Consider the following 14932-nt stretch of genomic DNA (forward strand, 5'->3'; position numbering starts at 1 on the left):
ACGATGACGATGACGATGACGATGATGACGGTGATGACGATGACGATGACGATGATGATGGCGTTCAGTGGGGTCTTTTCCTCAGGGAAGGAGTTGGATTTTTCACAGGTGCCTTTCGTTTTTCCAGGCCCCTGGTCAAGGTGCCTCCCATGACTCCAGCTCCACCTTCGAGGTGAATTTTATGATTCCAAACCCATCTTAAGAGTGAATTTGGTCATTCCAGACCCTCAAACTGCAGGAGGTGCCCGAACCTGAGCTGTGGGGAAATCCGGGAATTCTGGGGGGAAATTCCCTGCGAGCTGCTGAGGAGGGAAGGGCTGGAATTCCTCCGAGGCTTGTGCTGAGGGAGGGGAGAAAAAAAACCCGGGGAGAGAATTCCCTTTGGGTGTCGAATGGAAAAATTCACGCTGGAAGGGGAAGGTCCAGGCCGGGATCCTGAACACGGAGCTCTGTGCTCCTGAACCTGCCCCAGGGCGGCACCGGAGACCCCAAGGTGGCACCGGAGACCCCAAAGTGGCACCGGAGACCCCAAAGTGGCACCTGAGACCCCAAAATGGCACCTGAGACCCCAAGTTGGCACCTGAGACCCCAAATTGGCACCTGAGACCCCCAAACCGGCACACGGATCCCCTAAATTGACACCTGAGACCCCAAATTGGCACCTGAGACCCCCAAATTCGCACTTAAATCCCCTAAATTGGCACTTTAATCCCCCAAAACTGCCACCCGAGCCCCCCAAACTGCCGCCCGAGCACTTCCAGCCCCCCTTGGGCGGGCACAGCGATTTCCGCCCCCCCGGGGACCGAAATCCCGGGGGATTTTTGGGGTGTTTTTTTATTATTTTTTTTTCCCTCTCCCTTCCCCTCTCCCGCACCTCCTCCCCCACCGCCTTGTTTTATTATTTCATTCCATTCCATTCCATTTCATTTCATTTCATTTCATTTCATTTCATTTCATTTCATTTCATTTCATTTTTATTTTAATTTTATTTTAATTTAATTTATTTTATATTTCATTTAATTTTTATTTTATTTTATTTTTTATTTTATTTTATTTTTTATTTTATTTTTATTTTTAATTTAAATTTTCCTTTCCCTCTCGTGGAGGAAGCGCTGCCCCCTCCGGGGAGCCCCGGCCGATCCCCCGCGGGGGCCGGGCCGTGCCAGGGGGCGGCTCCAGCCCCGGGACCGGCGGAGTGAACGATCGGGGAAGGGAAAAGAAACCGGGGAGGAGAGAAGCTCCGCCAGCCGGAGCCTGCGCGGGGCGGCCCCGGCGGAGCCGCGGCCGAGCTCGGCGATGCCTCCTCGGGATGCCATGCCCGGTTACGGGGAGCTGCTCCAGCGGGCTTTCGGCAGCCTGAGCCGGGCCGCCCGCAGCTGCGGGGACTGCGGCTGGGAGCTGGCCCGGCGCACCTGGGCCCAGAACGCGCACCTGGGCTGGGCGGAGGTGCTGCTCTGCGGGCTCTGCGCCCTGGCCTGGACCGCGCTGCGCAGAGCCTGCTGCCGCCGCCTCTTCGGGGTCAGTGCCGGCCTCCGGGACGGGCTCGGGACGGGATGGGGATGGGATCGGGATGGGATCGGGGTGGGATCGGGATGGGGTCGGGATGGGGTCGGGGTGGGATAGGGGCGAGATGGGGCTGAGGTCGGGGTGGGATAGGGGTGGGATCGGGATGGGGTCGGGATGGGATCGAGGTGGGATCGGGATGGGATTGGGGAAGGAATCGGGATAGAATTGAGGATGGAATCGGGATAGAACTGGGGAAGGAATCGGGGTGGAATTGGGATGGAATTGGGGTAGAATGCGGTGGAATTGGGGAAGGAATCGGGATGGAATTGGGGAAGGAATCGGGATGGAATTGGGGAAGGAATCGGGATGGAATCGGGGAAGGAATCGGGATGGAATCGGGGGAGGAATCGGGATGGAATCAGGGAAGGAATCGGGATGGAATTGGTGAAGGAATAGGGATGGAATTGGGGAAGGGGACAGGGGGAAAGCAGCGCCCGCCCCCGCTGTGGGGTTGGGGATGGGGGAGGAGATGTTTTGCCCCCCGGTTTTCCTCCTGGATTTACATCCCGGTTTTTGCCCCCCCCCCGGTTTTCCTCCTGGATTTACATCCCGGTTTTTGCCCCCCGATTTTCCTCCTGGATTTACATGCCGGTTTTTGCCACCCCGATTTTCCTCCTGGATTTACATCCTTTCCTCCTGGATTTACATCCCATCCTCCTGGATTTATATCCCTGAGCATCCCTGAGGGAGCCATAAACCCCCCCCCGCCCTCCCCCGCCGCCTTTCCCAGCGCTGCAGCCCCGCAAGGTTGAGCGGTTTTTTCCCTTCCAGGTTATTCCCGGCTCGTTCCGCGCCGCTCCTCCGGCGCTGCATCCCTGAGGATGGAGCATCCCATCCCCTCCCCGCCTGCTCCATTTCCCCCCTGCCCCATCCCATCCATCCCCGCCAGGACGAGGTGGTTCCTCCCCGGTTATTCCATGTTTTTCCTGTGGTTCCCTGCCTTTCCCGGTGCCGTATCCTGCAGGATTGAGCATCCCGGAGCGCCGGCAGAGCCCCCCCCCGCTCCATTTCCCCCTCCATGTTTCCATCCCCGCATCCCCGCCAGGACGAGGTGGTTTCTTCCCGGTTATTCCCAGGTTATTCCCGGGGTTTTTGTGCCTTTCCCGGGGCTGTATCCTGCAGGATTGAGCATCCCGGTGCACGGGGAGAGCCCCCCCTGCTCCGTTCCCTCCTTATTTCCCCTCCACGTTTCCATCCCCGCATCCCCGCCAGGACGAGGTGGTTTCTTCCCGGTTATTCCATGTTTTTTTCTGCGGTTCCCTGCCTTTCCCGGTGCCGTATCCTGCAGGATTTGAGCTCCCCAGAGCCCCCCCCTCTCCGCTCTCCATTTCCTCCTTATTTCCATCCCCACACAAGGTCAGGGATTTTTTTTTTTCCTCCCGGTTTTTCCCAGGTTTTCGTGCCTTTCCCGGGGCCGAATCCCGAAGGATTTCAGCCCCCCCGCTCCTTTCCCCGTTATTTCCATCCCCACACAAGGTCAGGGATTTTTTTTTTCCTCCCGGTTTTTCCCAGGTTTTCGTGCCTTTCCCGGGGCCGAATCCCGAAGGATTTCAGCCCCCCCGCTCCTTTCCCCGTTATTTCCATCCCCACACAAGGTCAGGGATTTTTTTTCCCTCCCACTCCTTCCCGTTTTTCCCGGGGGCAGAGGAAGAACGGGGGGACACATTCCTGCGGGGTTCTATATTTTTTTTTGGGGGGGAGGCGGTGGGGGATAAACTCTGATCTCCCGGAGCCGGGGGATGTCGCGTCGCCATCGCTGCTGTCACCTCCCGCCTTGGGGACATTAATTAACCCTTGAATTTCTGCCTGCCCGGTGGCCGGGACAGCGGAGCTCCCTGGCTCTGCCGCGCCTCCTCTTCCTCCTCTGCCCGCGGAGGGTCCGGGGCCGGGCGGGGCTCAGCGCACAGCCCCGAGGTCCCTTTGTCACCTCCCTGTGCCACCGAGGCCCTGAGGAGGCTGCGCCGGGCCTCGCCCCTCGTTCCCTGCCTGGCTCCTGTGCCAGCCACTGCTGCCCCCCCGCCGGAAAGGCCGCGTTTCTTTTATTTTACTTTATTTTATTTTATTTTATTTTATTTTATTTTATTTTATTTTATATTTTAATTTTTATTTTATTTTATTTCATTTCATTTCATTTCATTTCATTTCATTTCATTTCATTTCATTTTATTTTTTATTTTTTTTATTTTTTTTATTTCTATATTTTATTTAATTTTATTTATTTTACTTTATTTTGCTTTATTTTATTTTACTTCATTTCATTTCACTTCGTTTCATTTCATTTTCATATTTTATATTTTATTATTTTATCTTATTTTATTTTATTTAATTTTATTTCTTTTACTTTATTTTGCTTTATTTTATTTTACTTTACTTCATTTCATTTCATTTCATTTTCATATTTTATATTTAATTATCTTATCTTATCTTGTTTTATTTTATTTTATATTTTATTTTATTTTATTTTATTTTAATTTATTTTACATTTTATTTTACATTTTATTTTATTTTATTTTATTTTTTGGGACGTCCTGACCCTGGGCAAGGTCCAGCCTGAGCTCTCGGGGGCTGCTGGTGGGTGAGAAATCAGCTGGAAATTTGTGCCCGGCTGAATTTCCCTCATTGCCTCTCTGCCCATGATGCCAGGCAGCTCCTGGCAACACCTGGCAGGTCCTGGCAGCTCCTGGCAACACCTGGCAGGTCCTGGCAGCTCCCGGCAGGTCCTGGTAGCTCCTGGCCACACCTGGCAGCTCCTGGCAGCTCCTGGCAACACCTGGCAGGTCCTGGCAGCTCCCGGCAGGTCCTGGTAGCTCCTGGCCACACCTGGCAGGTCCTGGCAGGTCCTGGCAACACCTGGCAGGTCCTGGCAGCTCCTGGCAACACCTGGCAGCTCCTGGCAACACCTGGCAGGTCCTGGCAGCTCCTGGCAGCTCCTGGTAGCTCTTGGCCACACCTGGCAGGTCCTGGTAGCTCCTGGCAGGTCCTGGCAGCTCCTGGCAACACCTGGCAGGTCCTGGCAGGTCCTGGCAGCTCCTGGCAGCTCTTGGCCACACCTGGCAGGTCCTGGTAGTTTCTGGCAACACCTGGCAGGTCCTGGCAGCTCCTGGTAGCTCTTGGCCACACCTGGCAGGTCCTGGTAGTTTCTGGCAACCCCTGGCAGGTCCTGGCAGCTCCTGGTAGCTCCTGGCAACATCTGGATGCTCATGGCAGCAGCTGGCAGGTCCTGGCAAGTTTTGGCAGCTCCTGGCAGATCCTGACAGGTCCTGGTAGTTCCTGGCAACATCTGGAAGCTCATGGCAGGTCCTGGTAGCTCCTGGCAGCACCTCAGAGGTCCTGGCAGGTCCTGGTAGCTCCTGGCAGGTTCTGGTAGCTCCTGGCGGGTCCTGGCAGGTCCTGGCAGCACCTCAGAGGTCCTGGCAGGTCCTGGTAGCTCCTGGCAGGTTCTGGTAGCTCCTGGCGGGTCCTGGCAGGTCCTGGCAGCACCTCAGAGGTCCTGGCAGGTCCTGGTAGCTCCTGGCAGGTTCTGGTAGCTCCTGGCGGGTCCTGGCAGGTCCTGGCAGCACCTCAGAGGTCCTGGCAGGTCCTGGTAGCTCCTGGCAGGTTCTGGTAGCTCCTGGCGGGTCCTGGCAGGTCCTGGCAGCACCTCAGAGGTCCTGGCAGGTCCTGGCAGGTGCGAGGTGCGGCTCCCGGGGAAATGGGTCAGCGGTGTAACCGCAGAAGGCCGAGGGGGGCTCCGGGGGCTCCATCTGCATGAGGCTGATCCTGATGAGATGCGGCCCGAGCCCGCCGGGATCAGCTTTCCCCGGCCCCGGGGGTGGAATTCTAACGGCGCTGGGAAGGGTTTCCTGCCGGGAATTGCGGGGAAAGGACGGGAATTAACTGTGGCTTCTCGGGAAAAACATCCCGGGTCTGGGTCTGGGACCCAGCGTGGGTCCGGAAACTTCGGGTGTGGGGAACAAACTGACCCAGCGCAGCCTCAGGTTTTTGGGAATAAACTTCCCCAGCAAGGAACAACCTCAGGTTTTTGGGAATAAACTTTCCCAGCAAGGAACAACCTCAGTTTTTTGGGAATAAACTTCCCCAGCAAGGAACAACCTCAGTTTTATAACTCACGCCATCATAATCAGAAGCCAAAACATTTTTTTTTTAAATTTTTTTTAAAATCCATTCTGAGCGTTTCTCGGCCCGTCAGCTTTTTGCCACACGACGCTGCGAACGCCTCAAAGCCAAAGGATCTGAACTTGCCCTCCCTACAATGCATTTCGCGGAGTTTTTGTTTCTCTGAAGGATCCGGTCTCACCTGCGAGGCCGTCCTTCAAAACTTCGGGGTTTTTTGGGTTTTTTTTGTTCCATTTCTTTCTCCCCCCAACGTCCGTCCTGTCTCACAGAATCCCGAGTTAATGTTTCTTATCTCGAAGTTTGCAGAAACCCTGTGAGCCTCCTGTCGGAATTCTTTAAGGATTCTCTACGAATCCGTTTCCCACGGGGCAGGAGGAGCCCGGTTGGGGCAGGAAATGTGGATTAAAAGGTGGGAAAAGACCCTCAGAGAATCCCCGTGGGATTGATCCGGCCTTTCCCAAGCCTGGTCTGAGTTTTTGCTCTTTGTCCCGCTGAATTTTGAGGGCACAAACACCCGCAGCAGCTCCCCGGGGGTTTCAATTAAATTTAAAAAAAAAAAAATTTAAAGAAATGTAAAACCGAGTCTCAAAATCCTTGGATTTCCCCCTCGGGCTGCTGCTTTGGGTGTCCTTGGAGCCAGCCCAGGAAAACTCGGGTTAAAAAAAGCAGCAACCTGAGCACACCTGAGCTAATTCCGAGCCCTGGAGAGCACCTGAGCCTGGAAAAAGAATGGGAGAAGGAAAAAAAAACACCTGGGAGAAACCCCCGGAGCTCCGTCCTTCCCCTCGGGGAGGAAAATCCAGGGGCACACCTGGGCTGGAATTGCTGGGAGTGAGGAAAATCCCCTGGGTGGAAAGGCAGGATTTTGGGGGTGCTCAGGTGTCCCCTCGGCCCCCAAATTTTACTCTGCAGAGGGAAAAGTTCTCTCTTTTTTGGCCAGGACTGGAACCAGGTGTTTGTGTCCGAGTGGTTGTGTCCGGGTGGTTGTGTCCAGGTGTTTGTGTCCAGGTGTCTGTGTCCGGGTGTTTGTGTCCAGGTGTTTGTGTCCAGGTGTTTCTGTCCAGCTGTTTGTGTCCGGGTGTTTGTGTCCCGGTGTTTGTTTGTGTCCAGGTGTTTGTGTCCAGGCGTTTGTGTCCAGGTGTTTGTGTCCAGGTGTTCGTATCCAGCTGTTTGTGTCCGGGCATTTGTGTCCAGGTGTTTGTGTCCAGGTGTTTGTGTCCGGGTGTCTGTGTCTGGGTGTTTGTGTCCGGGTGTTTGTGTCTGGGTGTTTGTGTCCGGGTGTTCATATCCAGGTGTCTGTGTCCGGGTGTTTGTGTCCGGGTGTTCATATCCAGGTGTCTGTGTCCGGGTGTTTGTATCCAGATGTTTGTGCCCAGGTGTCTGTGTCCGGGTGTTTGTGTCCGGGTGTTCATATCCAGGTGTTTGTGTCCAGGCGTTTGTGTCCGGGTGTTTGTATCCAGGTGTTTGTGTCCAGGTGTTCATATCCAGGTGTTTGTATCCAGGTGTTTGTGCCCAGGTGTTTGTGTCCAGGTGTCTGTGTCCGGGTGTTTGTGTCCGGGTGTTCATATCCAGGTGTTTGTGTCCGGGTGTTTGTGTCCGGGCGTTTGTGTCCAGGTGTCTGTGTCCGGGTGTCTGTGTCCGGGTGTTTGTGTCCGGGTGTTCATATCCAGGTGTTCATATCCAGGTGTTTGTGTCCAGGCGTTTGTGTCCAGGTGTCTGTGTCCGGGTGTTTGTGTCCAGGTGTTTGTGTCCAGGTGTTCATATCCAGGTGTTCATATCCAGGTGTTTGTGTCCAGGCGTTTGTGTCCGGGTGTTTGTATCCAGGTGTTTGTGTCCAGGCGTTTGTGTCCGGGTGTTTGTATCCAGGTGTTTGTGTCCGGGTGTTTGTGTCCGGGTGTCTGTGTCCGGGTGTTTGTGTCCGGGTGTTTGTATCCAGGTGTTTGTGTCCGGGTGTTTGTGTCCAGGTGTTTGTGTCCCGGTGTCTGTGTCCGGGTGTTTGTATCCAGGTGTTTGTATCCAGATGTTTGTGTCCAGGTGTTTGTGTCCAGGCGTTTGTGTCCGGGTGTTTGTTTGTGTCCAGGTGTTTGTGTCCAGGCGTTTGTGTCCGGGTGTTCATATCCAGGTGTCTGTGTCCGGGTGTTTGTGTCCGGGTGTTTGTGTCCGGGTGTTCATATCCAGGTGTCTGTGTCCAGGTGTCCGTGTCCGGGTGTTCATATCCAGGTGTCCGTGTCCGGGTGTTTGTGTCCAGGTGTTTCTGTCCGGGTGTTTGTGTCCAGGTGTTCATATCCAGGTGTCTGTGTCCAGGTGTCCGTGTCCGGGTGTTCATATCCAGGTGTCCGTGTCCGGGTGTTTGTGTTTCCTGTAAAGCTCCGCATCTCTCAACTTTTCCTTCCCCAAACAAACCCTCACCCGAGTGGACAGAGCTGGGGCGACCCCGGCGCCGCCCGGTGCCAGCCGCTCCTTTGTGTCCCTCGGGAACGCGCTGGCCCCGTGGGCGGCCCCGCCACCGCTCCGCGCCCGGGGGGATCCCGGGGATCCGGGGGGATCCGGGGATCCGGGGGATCCGACTCCTCTCCAACAAACCCCGACTGGAACCCCTCGGGACTCTCCCGCCTCATCCTGAGTCCTGCTGGGAGTTGATTAGGGGATCCCTGGAGCTGCTGAGGCTGGATTTAGGGATTCCCAGTCGTGGATTTAGGGATCTCTGGGGATGAGGGTGGATCTGGGGATCCCTGGATGCAGATTTAGGGATCCCTGGAGCTGGACTTGGGGATCCCTGGAGCTGAGGGTGATTCAGGGATTTCTGGATGCTCCCGAGTCCTGCTCTGGGGCTGGGTCTGGATTCAGGGATCCCTGGCTGTGGATTTAGGATCCCTGGAGCTGGGAGTGGATTTGGGGATCCCTGGCTGTGGATATTGGGATCCCTGGAGCTGCGAGTGGATTTGGGGATCCCTGGCTGTGGATTTTGGGATCCCTGGCTGTGGATTTAAGATCCCTGGAGCTGGGAGTGGAATTAGGGATCCCTGGCTGTGGATTTAGGATCCCTGGAGCTGGGAGTGGATTCAGGGATCCCTGGCTGTGGATTTAGGATCCCTGGAGCTGGGAGTGGATTTGGGGATCCCTGGCTGTGGATTTAAGATCCCTGGAGCTGGGAGTGGAATTAGGGATCCCTGGCTGTGGATTTAGGATCCCTGGAGCTGGAGGAGGAGGAGGAGGCGGAGGAGGAAGGGGAGGCTGTCGCCCTGTTAGCAGAGCCCCGTGACGTCACCGCCCGCAGCCCTGGGCTCTCCCGGCTCCGGTCGCCCGCGGCAACAGCAGCAGCAGCATCCTGCGCCGTCACCATGGCAACGGCAGCCGGGTGATGGGAGGACACCCCCACCCCCGTCCCCAGGGCACAGGGCGGGGGGGGCGGCCCGGGGACATCCTCGTGTCCCCCCTGTGTCCCCCCTGTGTCCCCTCTGTGTCCCCCCCGTGTCCCCCCTGTGTCCCCCCTGTGTCCCCCCTGTGTCCCCTCTGTGTCCCCTCTGTGTCCCCCCTGTGTCCCCTCTGTGTCCCCTCTGTGTCCCCCCTGTGTCCCCTCTGCGTCCCCCCTGTGTCCCCCCTGTGTCTCCCCTGTGTCCCCCCTGTGTCCCCTCTGTGTCCCCTCTGTGTCCCCCCTGTGTCCCCTCTGCGTCCCCCCTGTGTCCCCCCTGTGTCTCCCCTGTGTCCCCTCTGTGACCCCACTGTGTCCCCTCTGTGTCCCCTCTGTGTCCCCTCTGCGTCCCCTCTGCGTCCCCTCTGTGTCCCCCCTGTGTCCCCTCTCTGTCCCCCCTGTGTCCCCTCTGTGTCCCCTCTGTGTCCCCTCTGTGTCCCCTCTGTGTCCCCTCTGTGACCCCACTGTGACCCCCCTGTGTCCCCTCTGTGTCCCCTCTGCGTCCCCTCTGTGTCCCCTCTGTGTCCCCTCTGCGTCCCCTCTGTGTCCCCTCTGTGTCCCCTCTGTGTCCCCCCTGTGTCCCCTCTGTGACCCCCCTGTGTCCCCTCTGTGTCCCCTCTGCGTCCCCTCTGTGTCCCCTCTGTGTCCCCTCTGTGTCCCCTCTGTGACCCCACTGTGTCCCCTCTGTGTCCCCTCTGTGGCCCCTCTGCGTCCCCTCTGCGTCCCCTCTCTGTCCCCCCTGTGTCCCCTCTGTGTCCCCTCTGTGTCCCCCCTGTGTCCCCTCTGTGTCCCCTGTGTCCCCTCTGCGTCCCCTCTCTGTCCCCCCTGTGTCCCCTCTGTGTCCCCTCTGTGTCCCCCCTGTGTCCCCTCTGTGTCCCCTGTGTCCCCTCTGCGTCCCCTCTCTGTCCCCCCTGTGTCCCCTCTGTGTCCCCTCTGTGTCCCCTCTGCGTCCCCTCTCTGTCCCCCCTGTGTCCCCTCTGTGTCCCCTCTGTGTCCCCTCTGTGACCCCACTGTGTCCCCTCTGTGTCCCCTCTGTGTCCCCTCTGCGTCCCCTCTGCGTCCCCCCTGTGTCCCCTCTGTGTCCCCTCTGTGTCCCCCCTGTGTCCCCTCTGTGTCCCCTCTGTGTCCCCTCTGTGACCCCACTGTGTCCCCCCTGTGTCCCCCCTGTGTCCCCTCTGTGTCCCCTCTGTGTCCCCTCTCTGTCCCCCCTGTGTCCCCTCTGCGTCCCCTCTGCGTCCCCTCTGCGTCCCCCCTGTGTCCCCCCTGTGTCCCCTCTGTGTCCCCTCTGTGTCCCCTCTCTGTCCCCCCTGTGTCCCCTCTGCGTCCCCTCTGCGTCCCCTCTGCGTCCCCTCTGCGTCCCCTCTGTGTCCCCCCTGTGTCCCCTCTGTGTCCCCTCTGTGTCCCCCCTGTGTCCCCCCTGTGTCCCCCCTGTGTCCCCTCTGTGTCCCCTCTGTGTCCCCCCTGTGTCCCCTCTGTATCCCCACTGTGTCCCCTCCGTGTCCCCGAGGAGGGGATGGAATTGGATAATCCCTGTGGTCCCCTCCACCCCAAAACTCTGTGGGGTGAGCAGGGGTTTGAGGCTGAGCTCAGATCCCAAATCCGCCCTGGGACAGAGGAAAGACTGGAGCTGGAGGATCCCTGTGGGGTGATCCCAAATCCCCACCGTCCCCCTGAGCTGTGCCCGTGTCCCTGCCCCGCGCACGCCCCAACAATCCTGTCCCGGCACTTCTCCGTCTCTGCATTTTCCATTCCCCCTCCGAGCTTCCTCCTCTTTTTCCTGCCCTTGGAAAAGGCCTCGGCACTTCCAGGGCTGGGAGCTGCGGAGCTTTTTGGGATGGGAGCCCCTGGAAAAGGGGACCCGGCCAGAAAACAGGGACGGCCACATCCTGGGGACAGCTGGGACCTTAATTTAGGAGCAGAAAGTGCTGACCCGGGGCAGGGTCCAGTTACTCTGCGCGAGTTTTGTTTTTCACCTCCAGCTCCTCGGGAGGTTCCCGGGGGGGGAAACGCGGCTTTGGGATCCCCCAAAACTTTTCCCTGTGCCCTGCCCTGCCCTGGGCCGTGTCCTGGGGGGTCCGGGGGGGCTCTGGGGTTGTCACTGCCCTGAGGAATGGGATCTGGAATTCCAGGATCTGCAAGGGCTCAGCTGCCACCGAGGGGCAGGAAAAACTCCCTTTGCTCCCAAAAAAACCCGAGGCTGTGCCTTGCTGGGTTCATTTAATCCCGAAAAACCTGGAGCTGTGCTGTGCTGGGTCAGTTAATTCCCAAAAAAAACCCCTGAGGCTGTGCCTTGCTGGATCCATTTATTCCCAAAAAACCCGGGGCTGTTTTGTGCTGGCTCAGTTTATCCCCCAAAAAACTGAGTTTGTGCCGGGCTGGGTGAGTTTATTCCCCAAAAAATGAAGGCCGTGCCTTGCTGGCTCAGTTTATTCCCAAAAAACTGAGGCTGTGTCGTGCTGGCTCAGTTTATTCCCAAAAAACCGAGTCGTTTCCCTGTGATTCCCAGGCCGTCCCTGGCATTCCCTGTCCCCCTCAGGAGCCGGGACGAGGGATTTTGTTGGGATGAGCCCCAAGCAGAGCTGCCCGTCCTCCCCACCCTGATTTCGGGCACGTTTGGGGAGGTTTCTCCTCCTCTCCGCGGGGTGGGGGAAAAAAAATCCCAGCGGGATTGGGGCTGGAAAATCCTCCGGGAACTCGGGGAGGGTGGCCCAGCCCGGCCCCGGTGGCACCTGGTGGCGCTTGGTGGCAGCGCCAGCGTGTCCTGGGCTCTGCCAAACCCTTCCCTGCCCGTCCAGAGGTTTTTTTTTTTCCCGGCTCCATCTGCCCGGGATAATGTTGTTACAGCTTCTTCCTCCGGGGGTTTTGTTTTTATTTTATGAGCTCTCGGCTCCGCGCTGCCGCAGCCGGGAGGAGCAGGACGGGGGAGGATGCTCTGGGCTCCGCTTCCACAGGAATCCTGATTTCCCTTCCCCAGCCTCTCCAGGATCCTGATTTCCCCTTCCCTACCCTCTCCAGTTCCTGATTTTCCCTTCTCCAGCCTCTCCAATTCCTGATTTTCCCTTCCCTACCCTCTTCAGTTCCTGATTTTCCCTTCTCCACCCTCTCCAACTCCTGATTTCCCCTTCCCCAGCCTCTCCAGGATCCTGATTTCCCTTTCCCCAGCCTCTCCAGCCTCATTTCCTGCTGGAAAAACGAGGATCTGAGCCTGGCTGGCACCGCCTGAGCTCTGGGAATTCTGCTCCTCCCCGCCCTGGGGATGCTCCCTGATAAAATTCCCCTTTTTTTTTTTCCCCCACTCCCTGACGAACTTCCCTTTTTCCCCCTGGCAGCCCTTTGCGGAATGGTGCCGCCTGCAGCCCAAAGATGCTGCCAAGATGCCCGAGAGTGCCTGGAAGCTGCTTTTCTACTCCTTGTCGTGGTCCTACGGCGCCTACCTGCTCTTCTGCACCGACTACCCCTTCTTCCACGACCCCCCCTCTGTCTTCTATGGTGAGGAAAGCGGGGGAAAAAAACCTCAAAGTTCATTTTTTAAAAAAAAAAACCAAAAACTCAGAAATGGCACAAGGCGGCGAATGAGAATTTCTGTCACTCGGTGGCTGCTGGAGGGGCCGGGGAGGCAAATCAGGAAACAATTCATGAATGGGGTGGGGTGGGAAGGGTCTCGGAGATCAGCTCATGGCCGTGGGGAGGGGCAGCAAATCAGGGTTTAAAAATCACCTCATTCCAACCCCTGCCCAAATCAGGGCTTAAAAATCATCTCGTCCCAACCCCTGCCCAAATCAGGGCTTAAAAATCATCTCATTCCAACCCCTGCATCAAATCAGGTCTTAAAAATCATCTCGTTCCAACCCCTGCCCAAATCAGGGCTTAAAAATCATCTCGTTCCAACCCCTGCATCAAATCAGGGCTTAAAAATCACCTCATTCCAACCCCTGCATCAAATCAGGGTTAAAAATCACCTCATTCCAACCCCTGCCCAAATCAGGGCTTAAAAATCATCTCGTTCCAACCCCTGCCCAAATCAGGGCTTAAAAATCATCTCGTTCCAACCCCTGCCCAAATCAGGGCTTAAAAATCATCTCGTTCCAACCCCTGCATCAAATCAGGGCTTAAAAATCATCTCGTTCCAACCCCTGCCCAAATCAGGGCTTAAAAATCATCTCATTCCAACCCCTGCATCAAATCAGGTCTTAAAAATCATCTCGTCCCAACCCCTGCCCAAATCAGGGCTTAAAAATCATCTCGTTCCAACCCCTGCATCAAATCAGGGCTTAAAAATCACCTCATTCCAACCCCTGCATCAAATCAGGGTTAAAAATCACCTCATTCCAACCCCTGCCCAAATCAGGGCTTAAAAATCATCTCGTTCCAACCCCTGCATCAAATCAGGGCTTAAAAATCATCTCGTTCCAACCCCTGCCCAAATCAGGGCTTAAAAATCATCTCGTTCCAACCCCTGCATCAAATCAGGGCTTAAAAATCATCTCGTCCCAACCCCTGCCCAAATCAGGGCTTAAAAATCATCTCGTTCCAACCCCTGCACCAAACCAGAGCCTAAAAATCACCTCAGACTTTGGTGGCTTTGGTGGCTTTGGGTGGCTTTGGGTGGCTTGGGTGGCTTTGGGTGGCTTTGGTGGCTTTGGTGGCTTTGGTGGCTTTGGTGGCTTTGGTGCCAGGGGCAGAGTTTGGGACCAGCTGGATCCCCACCCACCCTGAGCCAGCTGGGAGGGACCTGCCAACCCCTGAGCCCCGCTGGTGGCACCTCCAGGTCCCCAATGCTGCTGTGACTGGTGTCCCCGAGCTGGTGTGAGCAGTGTCCTGGTGTGAGCAGTGTCCCCATGTGACCAATGTCCTGGTGTGACCAATGTCCTGCTGTGACTGGTGTCCCTGTCCTGGTGTGACCAGTGTCCTGGTGTGACCAATGTCCCCGTGCTGGTGTGACCGGTGTCCCCATGTGACCAATGTCCCCGTGCTGGTGTGACCAATGTCCTGCTGTGACCAATGTCCCCGTGCTGGTGTGACCGGTGTCCTGGTGTGACCAATGTCCCCGTGCTGGTGTGACTGGTGTCCCCATGTGACCAATGTCCCCATGCTGGTGTGACCAGTGTCCTGATGTGACCAATGTCCCTGTCCTGGTGTGACCAGTGTCCTGGTGTGACCAATGTCCCCGTGCTGGTGTGACCAGTGTCCTGATGTGACCAATGTCCCTGTCCTGGTGTGACCAGTGTCCTGATGTGACCAATGTCCCTGTCCTGGTGTGACCGGTGTCCTGATGTGACCAATGTCCCTGTGCTGGTGTGACCGATGTCCCCATGTGACCAATGTCCCCGTGCTGGTGTGACCGGTGTCCTGGTGTGACCAATGTCCCTGTCCTGGTGTGACCAGTGTCCTGATGTGACCAATGTCCCTGTCCTGGTGTGACCGGTGTCCTGATGTGACCAATGTCCCTGTGCTGGTGTGACCGGTGTCCTGGTGTGACCAATGTCCCTGTGCTGGTGTGACTGGTGTCCCCATGTGACCAATGTCCTGGTGTGACCAGTGTCCTGGTGTGACCAATGTCCCTATGCTGGTGTGACTGGTGTCCCCATGTGACCAATGTCCTGGTGTGACCAGTGTCCCCATGTGACCAATGTCCTGGTGTGACCAATGTCCCTGTGCTGGTGTGACCGGTGTCCTGCTGTGACCAATGTCCCTGTGCTGGTGTGACCGGTGTCCCCATGTGACCAATGTCCCCGTGCTGGTGTGACCACTGTCCTGCTGTGACCAATGTCCCTGTGCTGGTGTGACCAATGTCCTGGTGTGATCAGTGTCCCCGGTGTGACCAATGTCCTGGTGTGA

At 56.8% G+C, this 14932-nt stretch overlaps 1 protein-coding gene across 1 annotated transcript in view; it reads left to right on the top strand.

The window, feature by feature from the left end:
- Nucleotides 1-1201: 1201 nt before the first annotated feature.
- The window catches only part of CERS1 (ceramide synthase 1), a 21832-nt gene continuing 8101 nt past the window's right edge, over nucleotides 1202-14932 (top strand). Inside the window, exons 1-2 of the mRNA XM_066208552.1 lie at nucleotides 1202-1518; nucleotides 12424-12583. Of these exons, the coding sequence (XP_066064649.1) occupies nucleotides 1297-1518; nucleotides 12424-12583 (382 nt within the window). The 5' untranslated portion in view covers nucleotides 1202-1296. The remainder of the gene's footprint in view (nucleotides 1519-12423; nucleotides 12584-14932) is intronic.

Source organism: Chamaea fasciata, unplaced genomic scaffold (genome assembly GCF_029207755.1).
Source record: "Chamaea fasciata isolate MVZ Bird 193981 ecotype frontalis unplaced genomic scaffold, bChaFas1.0.hap1 SCAF_342, whole genome shotgun sequence".
NCBI classification, from domain to species: Eukaryota; Metazoa; Chordata; class Aves; order Passeriformes; family Sylviidae; genus Chamaea; species Chamaea fasciata.